The sequence below is a fragment of the Neolamprologus brichardi genome, chromosome 6 (genome assembly GCF_056152115.1).
Source record: "Neolamprologus brichardi isolate AB-2024 chromosome 6, ASM5615211v1, whole genome shotgun sequence".
Lineage (NCBI taxonomy): Eukaryota > Metazoa > Chordata > Actinopteri > Cichliformes > Cichlidae > Neolamprologus > Neolamprologus brichardi.
This window is the reverse complement of record NC_142109.1, coordinates 16,293,865-16,310,333: the sequence shown is the minus strand read 5'-3', so window position 1 is coordinate 16,310,333 and position 16,469 is coordinate 16,293,865. Positions and strand designations below refer to the sequence as shown.

General features: G+C 39.0%; 2 protein-coding genes across 4 annotated transcripts; one reads left to right on the top strand and one right to left on the bottom strand.

Annotated features, from left to right (window-relative positions):
- cisd2 (CDGSH iron sulfur domain 2) lies at nt 1–4,172 on the top strand. Its single transcript, XM_006787174.3, has 3 exons — nt 1–209; nt 2,674–2,888; nt 3,116–4,172. The coding sequence occupies exons 1-3, from the start codon at nt 107–109 to the stop codon at nt 3,203–3,205; spliced, it is 408 nt and encodes a 135-aa protein (XP_006787237.1). The 5' UTR covers nt 1–106; the 3' UTR covers nt 3,206–4,172.
- Nucleotides 4,173–4,693: 521 nt separating this feature from the next.
- On the bottom strand, nt 4,694–16,414 carry si:dkey-162b23.4 (sodium/hydrogen exchanger 9B2). Of its 3 annotated transcripts, none has more exons than XM_006787171.3 (13): nt 16,296–16,414; nt 14,785–15,020; nt 13,978–14,179; nt 13,666–13,836; nt 10,971–11,113; nt 10,231–10,358; nt 8,699–8,874; nt 8,086–8,192; nt 7,043–7,192; nt 6,746–6,854; nt 6,270–6,406; nt 5,951–6,173; nt 4,694–5,628 (listed from the first exon to the last, which is right to left on the bottom strand). In XM_006787171.3, the coding sequence occupies exons 2-13, from the start codon at nt 14,905–14,907 to the stop codon at nt 5,567–5,569; spliced, it is 1,731 nt and encodes a 576-aa protein (XP_006787234.1). In that variant the 5' UTR covers nt 14,908–15,020; nt 16,296–16,414; the 3' UTR covers nt 4,694–5,566. The 3 variants fall into 3 exon arrangements, with proteins under 3 accessions (XP_006787234.1, XP_006787235.1, XP_006787236.1); XM_006787172.3 differs by having other exon boundaries at nt 14,785–14,958; nt 16,296–16,384; XM_006787173.3 differs by lacking the exon at nt 16,296–16,414 and having other exon boundaries at nt 5,990–6,173; nt 14,785–16,284.
- Between the last annotated feature and the right edge of the window lie 55 nt (nt 16,415–16,469).

Genomic DNA, 16,469 nt, shown 5'->3' with positions numbered 1-16,469 from the left:
GGCAAAAAAAAAAAAAAACTGCGCTTAGTAATGAACGCCGTGACATAAACGAAGCTCAGGAACTATCCAAGTCAAACACAAAAGCTCCTCAACCGAGCAATTCACAATGGTTTTAGAAACGATAGCAAAAATAATAAAAGTCCAGCTTCCAGCCTACCTCAAGAGGCTACCGTTGCCGGAGACCATCGGCGGATTTGTGAGGTTAACAGGTAATTAGCAGCTGCTGTGTTGAACTTCAGACAGTCCCGGGGTGATGAGTAGTAAACTCGTGGGGGACAGAGTTTTTTACTCCAGCTAGCTGCTTCTTCAAACACTGCTTTAGTAATGTCGTGAAGAGCAGTCCTACAAAAACAGGGATTATGTCCCAGAGTGCTTATTTGAGTCATGAAAGAGCTAAGCGTAAATATTTTGTGCTTGTCTGTGTGTGTGTCAAAGACAAAGTAATGACCTTAAGGTCGTGCTTGTTGGTTGTTTGCGTCTGTTTGAATGTTCAAACACTCGTGATAATAACCACGAATTTGTTACAAGTTATAACTTTATAAACATTGCCTTTTTGTAAGTGAAGTCCTGTGAATGATGTGATGCTAATTGCTAATTACCTGCATATCGATTTTTCTTAATTATCCTGCTCATTCGAGCACTGGCCAAACTGTACTTTTGTGAAAAGCAAGTTTTAAACACATTTGTTTTATTTTGCACCATATGATCATCTGTTGGCGCTCCTGCAGAAGCTTTTAAATTATTTTGAATAAATCATACAAATGCGTCTGAGACTCTCTCGGGGCCCGTTTTGCATACTAACCTACTACCCTGTGGTCCCAGCTGCGCTGACTCTTTCAGACTGTTCTGTGAACTCTTAACATCACAATTAGTATCTGCTGAACCAGTTTAACTGAGAACCGAAATGCTGAACTTTGGCAAGTCTTGCGCAGTTTAAATATAGGAACGGAAGAAGTAAACCAGGGCTTCATAAAGTCAATTCAAAACTTGATCTTTTGAGCCAGCATAGATCATTGAAAAGTTTTGGATTTGTGGATGAGGACGTTTAAAGCAAGGCATGTGTAGTTATAATACTTCTGAGTCTGCCTGAAGGAAGCATGTGCAGTTGATACTCTTTGTAGTATCATGATAGCTTGACCACAACACAATGAAAGGCACACACAGTGTCACATGCACCCTTTGGTAATGGCATTTACATCACTAGCTAACCCTTGTGGAGAAAGTAAAACATTAATATAATGCCCATCTGAGAAGGCCTTCAACCAAAAACAACACTCTTCTTTTGGGAGATGGCGTTGGTTAATACTCACTGACAGGCTTAATATTAGTGGTTTTAAGTTAAAGCCTAGTTATGAAGGCCCTGCTAACTGTCAGTTTGTCCTAAGCAGCAAAGTGGGTCAGTTCATATTAGATGACGGTGCATAGCCATTCTCCCACATGCAAAGACATCCCTTTTGAACTGCGTACAATTTGTTAAAAGGATTAAGGATTAGAAATGTCCCATTAGGCATCAGAATCCTTTTAACCCGCATAAGGGTATTATCAAAAGCTGGGGTCTGACACAGTGCTAATAGTGAAATTACACAGCTGTCTTTAATCCCGACTGTGTCTTCACCATGTATGGTGGAGCATAAGGCGGGTTTTCCCAGAGCACTTTTAAGGTCTCGGTGTGGCATTTCCCCTGGTAGCTGTTGGTGTGATATGACACTCAAGTTGGATCGAGTGTAATAATACATTAGTAATGCAGATCAGACACAAGCTATACAAGAAATGTGGACCCGAGAATCTGCCTGCTTCCAAAATTCAGTTGATCCACATTTTTAGCGTACATAAATCACTAAGATTTCTCTTATGCATTATTTATGTAAAATTATGCTTATAACTCCATACTGGTACTCAGGTTGTTGCACTCTGCTTATCATATTATTTTATTACTTGTTATTCTTTTTCGTTAAAAAAAAGATTTATTTATTACTTTTTAAAAACGTTTGTTTGTTTGTTAGTTAGTTGTGGTTGTTTTTTCATTATTCTGTCTCTTTTCGCTCCGGGACTATGTGTACATAATTTCGTTCCACCTCATGTTAACATGTGATGCAAATTACAATAAAGCTCCTTGAATAAATTGCATAAATGAGGCTTGACTGGCTCACTAATGAGTTCATCAGAATGAGGAAGAGTGTACGGAAATGCACACAGCACTGTTGAAGATATGTTTTTGTCACACTTGACTGACAGTGCGAAATTTAGTTGAGTTCAGTTGATTCATATAGCCCCAAATCACAATAATAGTATAATTGTGTATTATGTCGTAAAGACCCCATAATGAAAGAAAGAAACCCAAACAATCACCCCTCCCCTCTCCACGAGCAAGCACTTGGTGATGGTGGGAAGGAAAAACTCTCTTAACAGGAAGAAACCCCCAGCAGAACCAGAAACACACTTGAAACGGTAGTGATAGAGTAAAAACGTTTCTTATGTGTACATTGCATATGAGTACTAGTACTGGATCATCAACATATATGATACATTTCCTGTCAGTTGGTTTCATCTCTAATCTGAATAGCCAGTAGTAAATGCCAGTTTTAGGACCATAGAATCCAGTTCAACATTGTATGCTTGTGTTTTTCTTCTTTAGCTAATGTGTGTATGTTGTTTATGCTATAATATCTATAGTGTCTGAGTGGCTCCGGTTGCTTCCTCTTCTGGGCATCTTGGCTTTGCTCGGCTATCTCACCATTCGCCCCTTTCTGCCTAAGAAGAAGAAGCAGAGGGACAGCCTGATCAATCTGAAGATCCAGAAAGAGAACCCAAAAGTGGTCAATGAGATAGACATTGAGGACCTGAACAGCGCAAATGTGTGTTACTGTCGCTGCTGGCGCTCCAAAACTGTAAGTCTGTTAGTATTTTCTGAAGTACACTGTTAGTAAACCTAAATATTGTTCACACAGACTGCAGAATACATTTCTGTGTTATCCACATTATTATTATTATTATTATTATTATTATTATTATTATTATAGCTTGTGATTTATTGATCAACCCCTCTAGTTAAACTGGGACAAGTGTTTAGGCATTCTACTTCTTGCTGATCAGTTAATATTGTTTCCTGTTTTAGTTTCCTGTATGCGACAAGTCACACTTAAAGCACAACGAGCTGACTGGAGACAACGTGGGACCGCTCATACTTAAAAAGAAGATACTATAATCGACCACTGATCAGATTTTTTTCTCTAAACAGTTTTTCTTGCTTTTGTCTTGGTGTTATATTTACTTAAAAATAGAAACCACACTCTGTTTGAAAGCTACCTTTTGGATACTTTAATGATAGTTTGCAATAAGGGAAGTTTTTAAAAAAGAAAAAAAGAGTAACTTCGTTTTTGTGTGGGCCTTTTTGTTCATTTTTCACGTTTGTTGTTTAACAGAGGAGCAGTTTTATTTGACTGGGACCACTTTGAGGGGGAAACTTGAAACATGACTGCATAATTGCAGTGACTTTATGATGCATTTATCTAATGTGAGGCCATCAGGGGAGAGGTTTTGCAGATAAATATCTGTTTAAATGGAGTCCTCAAAACTAGTCTGACCTTCCTTCATTTTGGATGATATTGGACAGCTTTTTTTTTTTTCCTTCTCCTTTTTCTTTAATTTTTAATTTTTATTTTGTTTGCTTCAGATATGTGTGCCAAATACTAACATTTGCATACTTAATGGATGTGACATATTTTAAGTTATTGTGTGTATGGGAAGCTACTTATTCTTTAAATCTGTTCTACTCATAGCCTTTAAATGTTGAGTTTTACATTTTGTATTCAGTTCTGTTGCCTTAAGACATTTCAAACCACATCAAAGTAATTTCAAGATAAATCGTGTTTCACTAAACTTTCAAGGTTTGAAAATGTCTGTTTCCTTAAGCTTTTATCATATCTGTATGAAGTTGTCTTGGAAAATTTTCTTCATTAATAACTATCAATAATAAATCTGCATTTTGTTTGTTTTTTTACAGTATAACTGTTCATGAGCTTTGCAAGATAAAGGTGGGAATTTATTCATGCTAGATGTAGAAATAAAGAGAATTTTTACATCTTTAATGTTTGTTAAATTAATGAGATGTGTCATGTTGTCTGCTTGTCACCTTTGGAAATAAAAAGGTCTGTAAGGTTGTACTTAGAGAATGCTGCTTTGTTTTTTTTGTTTTTTTAAGCGGTTATGTTTATCATTTTAATATATTTTTTAAGTCAGTTTTTCAGGCAATGGTGGTAACGGAAGGGAGCTACAATACAAGAGTGAGTGACTTTTCAGAGGTAGACTTCATGCCAATCCAACAAACATTGACCTGTTAGTATTCAGAACAAGTCTTTTTATTGGCACTAGAAGGTTGAAGTTACCAGTCATTTGTGTGTCATAAAAATCTTTAAAAAATGATGTGGAAAAACCATGTGATTCACTAGACAATTGATAATTTTGGCCTTTTGGAAGCATAAATGTTGTTGGATCACCATTGATCTTCTCATATCATGAATGTCTACTAATTTTACAGCAGTCTATCTAATAGAGGCATTTGTTCCAGGCCCACACTGATGGCCTTTCCCACAGACCCTCACTAGAAGCGCACCGCTAGCGTGACCAGAAAGGAAACTGCTCACACAACACTTTTGAATAATTTAAGCTTTTACTGCAGCAAAGATAGGCAATAAATTTACTTTTACATAGTATTTGGGTAAAATGAAAACAATTCTGGAAAAACAATCATAAATAGCTGCTATTACGAAATATTTTAAGGGAGGTCATATAAATTAAAACAAGACATTTCATGTTACACCAGATACATTCTGCAATTAAAAAAAAAAAAAAACTAAGAATATTGAAAAATCTATATTTCTTCTTCAATTATAAAATGTTGGATTCATACAGTTTTGCAAATATAGACATGATCACACTGGCTGACATTTAGCAGCATCGTACTTATACTAAAATATTATCAATTACACAAATCCTTCCCTGACTCTTTGCAAACTACGCAACTGATCTCACCATACTGACAGAGGGCTAATATGCATACACAAATCAAAGTAAACAAACACAGCATGAAGATGTAGGACGCCTAAAACTTACATGTGGTTTTACAGTGTAGTCTACTCATAGCAATAAAATTTGCTTATCAACAACATCCCAAAACGTTCTCTGTGCCCCACGAAGAAAGCTGCTTTACTTTGACCTTTCAAGTCAAAGTAAAGCAGCTTTCTTACTGGTAATCCAATCAAGAACAGTGGAAAAATTCTGGATTTAGTGAATATGACAAGATCCTTTAAAAAGTATAAACCATTTCTATACCTTGAAAACAATATGATTTTTTTTTCCAGACAGTGCAATGTGGGTCATTTGTTTGCAGTGTTAGGGCTGGAAATCACCAGATGCTATAAATACAAAATGATTCACGTGTTCCTGCAGGACTGCGAACACAGAGAGCTGAACAACAGAGACACAGCGAAGGCCACTCGGTGGCCAAAGAGAAGTTCAAATATCTGAGGTGTGAGGAGTTTCTTTAATTCTCCTTTCTCACTTGACATCAGAGTGTACTTTCATAGGTGACGGGAGTTTCATTGTCATCTTGATCTCCTGCTGCAGTGCCTAAGAAAGAGGAAGAAGAGACAGGGAGGAAAAAAATAATAAGACTGAGAAAATGAAAGATTTAAAAAATGAAACTAGCTGCACTTTTTGCACTGTGAATAAATGTATTTACATGAACACAATACCACTGTTGTGTGCCTGTAAAAAATCATGAAGCTGCTGAATGACACAGTGGCCCAAGCTATGCAAATCATTATGTCATAGGGGTGTAGCAGGAAAAATATTAGAAAAGGAAAGGATACTCACTACTCAAACACACCTAGTTAGGTTAGCAAAGGTTGCTGAGCCGAGCTTGAATTTTCAAAAGAAAGACTTTACATACCTAGGAAGAAAGCTGATAAACTGGGTTTGACTCGCTCACCGCTGACTGGGTTCTCTGGCTTTTGCAGCAGGCGAGGTCCACACAGCCCTATGATAAGTGCACCTACAGGGGCTGTGAGAAGGATGGCGAGCACAGCCACAGTCAGCACGTCCATGCCGTATTTCTGCAGCTGCTTGTCATCCTTTGTCCTCGCCATGTCCAAAGCTGTGGATCCTATAGCTGCCTGACAGAGACAAGTCAAGATGTGGCACAACCCCACAGACTTCAAAGACATTTAATGCATATGCATTTCATTCAAAGGTTTGCTAAGGAGACATACCTGCACTGTTGCTTTAGGCATCCATGCTAGGGCTATGAACACTTTTTCCTTTATGCTAAAGCCCGCAAATAACACACAGACGAAGGTGAACCCCACTCTAACCAGCAGACCAATGAGGAGAGAGGCTATACCCAGACCTAGAGACATGTAGAGACAAAAGTCATACAAGGACAACAATATTATATGTACACCATATAAATCCCCCCCCCCCCCCCCCCCCTCCCCCCCTCATGCAAAACAAACATGTCAAAAGTTATTTAGTAAACTGTTATAGCTGTAAAGTGCTAACAAAGACAGAGGGATTAGTATTTACAGGACAGGAAGAAGCATCACATCTCTCACATTGCCTCTTTTTTTGGGTTATGCAAATATATTTTCATACACAGAGTAATATTTGAATTTTTCACGGTGATAACAGCCATCTCGCTGTGGGTTATTTTGAAGGCTGTTTGTGTGTGTGTGTCTGTTTATCTCACCAACTGTGTGTCCCTCCAACTCAGAGACTCGAATCTCAGCTCCTATCAGTCCAAAGAGAAGAGGCTGAAACACATCCCACGCCCACCCTATCACTTCTTCCACACGTGCCTAAGGACAAAGAATGCAGGACATGTTCACTGTTCATATTTACTTACAAATATATAACAACCAAGTAGTTTAGAAGAAATTAAGTCTAAGGTTTTGGACAGTTAGCCTCGTTCAAATTCACCTCCAAAGTCAGAAAACTGCAAACAGACGTACTGATGTACTGTAGTTATTAGATGCATTATTTTCACCTTTTCTGTCCCCCAGCCAAGGCCAGCCAGGAATGCCAGCACCAAGGTGCACAGGCCTCCGGAGCCAGGAAAGCCTGCCACACCACTGCCAAACACAGCAAAAACAGACAGACCCAGCACCAAGAAGGAACGCTTCATCACCAAGTGTTTCTAGAAGAAAAAGTTAACATTAACAGTAGGTTTCTAGATTACAATATGCATTATTTAACAAATAATAGCTCTAAGGTCTATAAGAAATCATTTGCAAAGAAGCTAGGGCGTGTTGGTTCACAGCACTTTCACTTTTGATGAAGAAATAAATCCAATATGTAATCTAAAGCTACATAATATTGAGGTTTTTAAACAACACATGCTGCCATTGAGATGACAGTAAGAGTCCTTGGGCTAAACTGGCCTGCTTAGTCCAAATCCGTCCCCAGTAAAAACATGTGGCACATTCTGATGTAAAAAGGGCAAAATGAGCACATTAAAAATAAAACCTTTCACATCTGATACTTTTTCAGTTCACTTTTTCAGTTAACAGGGTTAAAATCTGCAGTTTTATTCTTATTATGTTTCCTATTTACGCACTACCCCAAACTTTTTTATGGAAAAAGGGTTATACTTTTGTGGAGATATCATCTGAATTTCAGGAGCGGGACCACTCCTCCTTCATGCCCCCTCTGGCCTCAGGCTATAAAAGCCCCCCTTCTCCAATACCCGCTGTTCTCATTTTCATGCCCCCCCCCCTTTTTTTTTCTTTACTTTCTTCACCTGTCCTCTCCTCTCTTCCTTTCCTCCCTTTATTTCTCGTTAGTACAGGGGGTTCTGCCCGGCCCGAGAGCCGTCGCCAGTCCCCTTCAAGGCCTTCCCCAAACCGCAGCACTAATCACACTCCCTCATCCCTCATTGCTCATCGTTACCAAGGGAGTGGTCCCTGCTAATGAATTATCCATACAAGCTTTCCCTGGCTGTTACTTTACTGATGTGCTCATAGGCTATGGTGTCAGTTATGAGTGATGAGACAACAGTAAAACAGGCTCTTGTCATCTTGACTGGTGTACCTGGTCAACACTAGGGAAGTACTGGATGAGAAAACCAAGAAGAATCCCAGCAACCATCCCTCCTGCCACCTCCAGCACCCCCCTGAGGAGGTTGTACCAAGTTGAACCTAGAAGAATCAATCAAAACAAACATTTGTGAAATTGTGAATTTCTAAAATATTTTAAATTTGCCAGTTCAGAAACAAGTCTTTCTAACTAATGCAGCTCAATACAGAAGCCAGCAAACACTCAAAGTATATATTTTACACTTTCTTACACTTTATTTAGTGTAGGCTTAACATGTTGGACATTTTGGCATCTACAGTTTGAGTGCTGTTGAATTACACTACAATAGAAAGAGTGTTGCAGCAATACAAAGATAACCCTGTAAAAAATTCAGATTCTGCCATATATAATGAACTGGTGCCAGAACTCTGTATTAAGAGTAATCAGCACGCTCACACCCTCTGGTGACATCTTTACAAACTACAGCAAAAAGTTATTTTCTTCTATGCGTCTCTCTTTGGGAGATAAGGTGCTGTTGTGTGTCAAAAGCAAAACAAAGCAATAAATCCATCAATTCTTGTTTTCCTCTCACGGCTCCACACATGTAAACGCACAGGGCAGAGATTACCTGTGGCAAAGGCCATGCCCAAGCATGTTGTGAATCCTGTGATCGCAAGAATGTCATCAAAGCTGCCTGCAGCCATCAGCAGGGTGGGGATGCCCTTCTCTACACCGTAACCGTCCTTCTGCAGCAGGAGCATGGAGGGAACCACCACTGCTGGAGACACAGCTCCTAGCACGAAGCTGCAACGTGGAGAAGATAGAGGGTTCATTCATTCACTGATAAATGAAAAACTCCCGGGCAAGCTTTACAAACATTTGGTAAGAATTTATTATACCATAGTTAATAAATGGTAAATGAGTTTTTAAGCAAACAAATAGTTATTGTATTGTGAAGAAGATTATAATAGATTGTTTTTTGTCTGCTAATCAATAACAATTTAAAACTTGCCTGTATGTCATTAGTTTGTGTAATAATTAATTATTTTAAGAAACATATTCTGTTCTTGTATCAATGCTCATAAAATGCATTTAAACGACACGATGATACTAAACATGTTATATAATATAATATTTGATCATGATAATCAGACATTACTTTACTTTTATAGTAATTGTGTTACTGTTCAATTGAGAAACATATTGCCTAACATTTATTTAGCTATACATTTACCATTCAACAATGTTTATTATGACGTCTTACCATTTGGGTAGAAGCAAAAGGAAAAGTTTGAGCTGACTAATGTAAAGTGGAATTAGTAGAAAAAGATTTCTGTGGTTATGAACAGCTAACAGGGCCTTCTTTCTACTAAGTCATCCATTAACCACAACATGCAACACAAGAAGAACAAGCTATCTAGATGTAAAACCAGAGCTTCTTGTTTTTTTTACAAATACTAATGCTCCACTTAATACTGCTGAATACTGCTGATGAAGCAGATATGCATCTTATTTAAATTTCAATTTTTGTGATGTTCTTCATGTAAACATGTTCCTTATAACTGCAGTGTTTGTTTTTTTGTTTGTTTGTTTGTTTTTGTAGTGTTAGGTTTAATTTATCACAAAGTAAGATTTGACCTTCACTCAGCTCTCTAAAGTCTGGTTGCATTGGGCCCTAGTCACACAGGCCTTGAGACCAATCAAGGACTTCCTAGCAGCTAACAGTTGCTGGGATTAAAATGTCTATTCCCTGACCAAGAAGATTTAAAAGTTGTGCCTTTTGAAATGTGTTAGTCTCAGTAGCAATGGACAATCATCCTCCCTTTCTGGTTTGTTTCAGGCTTTTTTTAATGTTTCACTACCACTTGGCAAGTAGTTTGCAGCAATGTCAACATCTTTCATGCCAGTTACAGGTAGCCATGTCAATCTGCTAGCGATCACAGCAATTTCTGGGGCAGCACCTTCTTTGCGACCGATTTCACCCAGCGAGTCACCAAATACAAATTTTGTGTTTGTGACACACCTGGGGATCACGAATGAAACAGTAATTTTAAAGTATGTGTATAGATTTGCCATAGACATCAATCAATGGTGATTTTGGTTATGAAGTTGAAAAATAAGAGCTGGATACAGAGCAAGTGAGAGTAGTGTTGTATTTACCCAAGGATGAAGCCCCACACCCAGGGCAAGCCCATGAGGAAGTGAGAGATCACAGCTACGGTGCAAGCCTCTATCGAGCACGGCCCAGCTGCCACACGTATACACACAGCTTTTAGTTTCCTTAGAGCCTGATAACAGACACACACATCAAACAAGTTATTAGATTCTGCCAATCACTACAAAAAGCTTTAACAAGCATATTTAGTAGTACTGAATGATGAGGTAAATAACTGACTAAAACATGAACAGATTCTTCCTGTCATTTCTTAACCTCCAAGGACCTGGCATCCACATATGTGGGCATCACATTTTGGGTTCTCTAGACCAAAATACTAAATTTTGCTGTTGAAGGGCCTGATATCCACTTACGAGGTTATTATACTACCACCGTTTTATCGAAATTTAAAGCGAATGTCCTCATATGTGGATCTCATTTTTCTCAGAAACAAAAATAAGGTAAAAAAAAAAATCTTGTTATTCTTTGTTTTTACGTTCATCAGGTCTCAATCAGCCCAAATGGCAAAGAGAAATTAAAAATGCATGCCATGAAAGAGTTTGGGTCTTAGAAGGTTTAATTAACTCTTCTTTTAACTACTTTAACCACTTTAACCAATGACATAGCTATCAGTGACAATACTATTTGCACCAGTATAACAAGTGAAAAGAGATGAGATTAACATATAATTACTGTATTTCTACCTCTCAATGCCGATGTTAAGCTTGTATAGTATCTAGCATACCGTGGGATCCAACCCTAGACCAGCTCTGGCCAGAATGACAGCCAGAGCAATGTTCCTGAGAGATGCAGACCATTTGAAGTCAATGTACACTCCATCTGTAACAACTGGAATGTTCCTCAGCAGGAAGCCCATGAGCAGCATACCTGAAGCAAAGCACAAGTGAGGGTGAGAAAGAGGAAAGCTGATCCTTATTACCATGAAGGTTTGTTTATTCTTTGAAGCTTTCTTTCATGTTGCTACAGAGAAAAAAAAACACAAGCTCACCGGTTGCTTTTTGAACACAGGGTGTTAGAATCAGATACTCTGCAAATTGTGAATGTTGAAACCCTAACACCAGAAGTTTCAACAATCCACAACCTCTTCTAAAACTTCTTGACTCGGATAATTGTTCGAGTCAAATAACACAACATTAGTATTAATTAATTACATTTTCTTTATGAACCAATACAACATAGATAACAATGACGCTATCTAAAAAAGCAGTAGAAAGGTTAGATTTCGGATCTACAGAGAAAGTCTTATGCTATAATAAGTGGGGGAAAAAAAACACATGATGCACATATTCTAATGGGTTGCCAGACAAATATTCTACCATGGAAGCTAAGCACCATCCTCTAACTTTTATAACAGCATTCTAGTTAGTGGTTTATTGAAAGACTAGACAAACCAGAAACCTAACTGTTAAGCAAAGCTCCTTTTTGAAGACTTACTGAAAATGAAAAAACATGAACGAGATGTTTAGAGATGCAAACTTCTACCCCTCCCTATAATGTTATCAACTAAACAAGGAGTGGTTACAGTTTCCTTGATGTTTATCAAGGAAATTGATCAAATGAGAGAGTCACATCACATCATGACAATGCACAGTGCAAATAACTCTTCTGATGATCAGCACTTTTTCACCCCCTGAAAACTAGCAGCACAATTGGCATATCTTTTCAAGCCAAAGGTGCCACAAAGGTGCCACAATAATCTTTGCTGTGTAAAAATACAAAGAGATGCAAAACACAAAAAAATCCAGAACATCAACGGACAACATGATTTTTAACTTTTCACATGGATAAACTTACAGTACCTTGACAACCTCAAGCCAATGAAAAGTTTCTCAAAGAAATTCAACCTTAGTCCTAGATGATGTAGAACAGGGGTGGGGAACCCCAGGCCTCAAGGACCAGTGTCCTGCAGGTTTTAGATATCAACCTGGGTCAACACACCTAAATCAATGACTAGTTCATTACCAGGCCTCTGGAGAACTTCAAGACATGCTGAGGAGGTAATTTAGCCATATGAATCAGCTGTGTTGGATGAAGGACACATCTAAAACCTGTGGGACACCAGCCCTTGAGGCCTGGAGTTCCCCAGCCCTGATGTAGAACATACGTACGTTACGTATAATAAGAAGTATTCAGTTTTCAATTTAAGGATACAGGTTTTTTGGTATTGTTTTTTTTTTCTCTAAACACGCAGAATTATATACTGTCACCTGACTTCCCTTTCACCCTTAGCAGGGATCATCACTCATCAGTTGACCTCACTGTTGCCAACATGCAAACAATGACAAAGCTTTAACACTTTAACACAGGACTTTTTTTCAAAAAGCTTCTAGATAAAAATATACAGACAGCACTGCAGCACTACTAGGTCTTACTCCCCAGCGAGAGCTCAGTTCAGAGAGTGAAGCAAACCTCTTTTTGTATAGTTCAGTGAGCTGCAGGATGAGTTGCCCAGATTGAGGATGAGCACCATGTGAGATAAGAACATGAAGTTATTCCAGGAACAGCCATACTGCCACCGTGCATTGCATAATCATGTATGAGTGTCCTTGGAAATGCGGTTTTGAGAAACTTTACCTGCATGCTGACATAACTGCAAACAGTTTAACAAATACTGATGTCTATCATGCACAAAAAAGACAAATAACAAGGTTAATACCCATTTGTAGGTATCACGAATCCATTAAGGCAGCCTGTTAGCAAATGCTCATGGCATGTATGCACTTTTATGTCATAAATGACACAGTGCTCCCATCATTATCAATAACTGAACCCAAACATTAAAACTGTATGTGCTTAACAAATATGGAAGTTTAACAATCACAAATCCTACAACTAGGCATGCACCAATGTTTAAAATGACAATCTTTTTTTAATTCAATTTTATTTCATTTATATACATTGAAATAACAACAACAGTCCTTATATTCTAAGGTAAAGACCCCAACAAGACAAAAACCTCAACAACTATAAACACCTATGAGCAAGCATTTGGAAACAGTGGGAAGGGAAAAAACCCCTTAACCCCCTTAACAGGAAGAAAGCAGGACCAGCGCACATGGCTGGGGTTGAGGTTTCACTTTCTTTTATGCTATCCCCTATTGTTTGAGAGAAACAAAAAACAGTGTGATAAAAAGCTTTTAGCTGCATGAGGAAGAACACCGGATGCCCTTCACGATCCAGTCCCAATGAAATTTGTGTTTGATTCTAGTTTTCAAAGTCGTTATCTTTTACTTCTTGGGTAAATCTGTACACCACTACACTATGGAGCAATGCCATTGGCAGTTAACATAGCTAATATCAGTTAGAACTATATATCACTCTGATGGATAAATCTGTGTAGATATATATATGGACTAAATACTTAGATTAACATACCAGTGTCACCATAAAAAGTCAAAGCACCAGATTTTCTGTCTTACCAAGGAGTGGTGGGAAAGGTGGAAGTTTGGGCAGACGAATGAGAGACACCAATTTTCCACCAACAACTGCACAGATGAAGAGTATTGTAATGCCAAAGAGGTTTCCTCCTGGGAGACATTCATCCTCTGTGATTGACCAAACCACTCCAAAGAGCACAACTGCCAAAAGAACTAGAGAGAACAGGGAATTATGGGGCTGCATTTCTCAGGTAGTTCAATAACTACTGTATATTCATGATCTGTTTTTACACATTCTTGGATGGAAACATACAACAAATGTGCTTTGGAGGACAAATCAGCCTCCTTTTTTACCTTTGGTAATAAGGGAGGCGAAAAAGCCTCTTGGCGGACAGGGGCAAAATCTTCGCAGCAAAGGACAACAGACCACTGGTGGATCTGTGTTGGTACCGGCGTCCACTACGGGGTTACGAGGAATAAAATAAGTGGTCTCCTCTGTTACATTTGGACTTGAGCAGCGACGTACCACCACCTGGATCTGGCTCACATTTAGGTGCTTTAAAAGAAGGATCACGACATGAAGCAGGTCAGTGTTCACATTGCAGGGTGGACAAACTGTTCTGCTAGATGACCTAGCATATTTCTAAAGGCAGCGCATAACAGATGACAAATAAATATGAAATGTGCAGATTAGTGTGCAAATTCGAATTTACTGCTCAACTCCACAACTCGCCATAACATATAGTATAATAACATAAGCATAAATGCAGCATTAACATAACTAGCTAAATAGTGGTACATGTTTCTGGATTATATTTACTATGTCTTAGTTTGCACATCTTCAGTCAGAAGGATACCAGCAGTTTTACAGAGGCATGCCATATCCTAAGTTTACAGACTGCTATACACTTGCGAAATGAACAGTTTTGATATGCCATATAAACTGATAACAATTTCACAGAGTTGCTCAAGGGGTTATGTTGGCTCAAAGTTGGGAGAATTCCTTGAACTGGTTTACAATTCTTTCTCAGAGGAAAAATTTAAGGGAAAAAAAAAACATCAATAAGGCGACGGTATTAATTTTAATGAACAATATATACAACACAGAATTATTAAATAGAACAACAGGTGCAAAAAATTATTAGCAGTAAAATACTAAACCTCCACATGGTTTGGCACAGGCAAAGGAATTCTGTCCAATAGTGGGCTGGGAGCTGGACTAGGCACTGGACTGGGTGCAGGACTCAGGTCCGGGTTTGCAGGTTTCTGCTGGGTGTCCTCCATGGCGGTTGCCTACAGTCTTTCTGGTCCACTCTTGTATCACAAAACATCAAGCTGAGGGGTGGGGTTAGCCATCAGTGGGCTGTTCTTTTACTTTTCTTTTGGCATGTCCACCTCTATCCACAGGTTTCCATTCATACAATAGGTTTTTATCAGTAAGAAAAAAACAAACAGTATCAGTGGTGCTGGTACAAATATTGACATAATGTGAAATGATATGGTTAAATCTCCTACATGGGCATAATTGACTAAACACATGAGTGTTTGGTGTTTAAAAGAAATGGATTTCATTACATTTCACAAATACTGCATAGTACAAGCTATAACGTGTGCAAGCAGCGATCTATCAGGCTAATACACAGGTGGACACGTGGGACTGTTGTGGAGAGCTGCTGTAACCTCCACATCAGTCCCAGTCTCTCGTTCTGTGTGCTGTATGTACTATAAAAATGTGAGTGACTTGTCAACGTTTGTGTATAGCACAGTGTAAACCATTTTATGGTGTTTTGGTGGTTACAAGTACCACATACACAGGAACGCCAAACAGACGCTACTACAATGTTTTGAAACTTGCTTTTAGCGAGCGACAGACGTCCTGTTAATCCAATTGTAAGCAAACCCCGCTAATCAATGCTTACAGCTACACCATATGGCATAGTAGCTAGCGTTAGCTCAAGTAGGTAGGTTACAGAGCGCGGATGCTAAAGCAAGTAGGTTAACGTGCAGCTGTCAACGGCAACAACCCGCTCGCACTGGTATCACTAAACCTAGGCACCTAGTTTGTCAACTATCGCCAGCAAGTCTTCGAGATATAGGGGTGTATCCGTGTTTCATTCACTGTAAACACGTGTATGGCCAAAGCATAGAAGAAACTTTTGGCCATACTATTCAAGTGGTTTCACTAGCTGTGGTTCCATTATCAGACATGACCCACTCCTGAGTGTGCACTATCGCCAGCTACCACCGCTCCTTCCGCCACTAGCTATTTTTTCGTTTAATATGGGAGCGTTTCGCAAATATCTGTGGATTACAGCGTTTAGGCTGTGCACAATACGGTTTCATGTCCTATTGCTAAAGTCAAACAACGACCCTAATTTCTTTAAACGTTAAATTGACAGCCGAGGTTTTCTAACTTCGGTTTATACAATCAAGCTGGATTTTACTTTTCAGTCAACTGGACCAGCAAGTATGGGGGCTAGTTTAATCTCCACCACCCTGACAGCTGGTTCTTGTCCGATATTTGATGTCCTACTGTCCAGTAGCTCCTTATGCCTGTGTACCTCCTATTAAAAGCTGACAGTGCACCCACCCTTTTATGCAGGTAGCTAGCAAGCGACCGCCTCTGACAAAAATTACCTAATAATTATAGAAAAAAAAAAAAACGCGCTCACCTCATATCGTAAACACCAGAGCGTGTTGGCTGTCTGTGGCAGCTTTTCTCGTAGCCCTGCAGCAGATGCACCAGCTGGTACATGAGGAATGAGGCGGATTAGTGACTGCCAAGCAAGTATGTAACGTCCACAACGGTGCATGGAGAACAGGTTACTTGGAAAACTGGTTTGCTT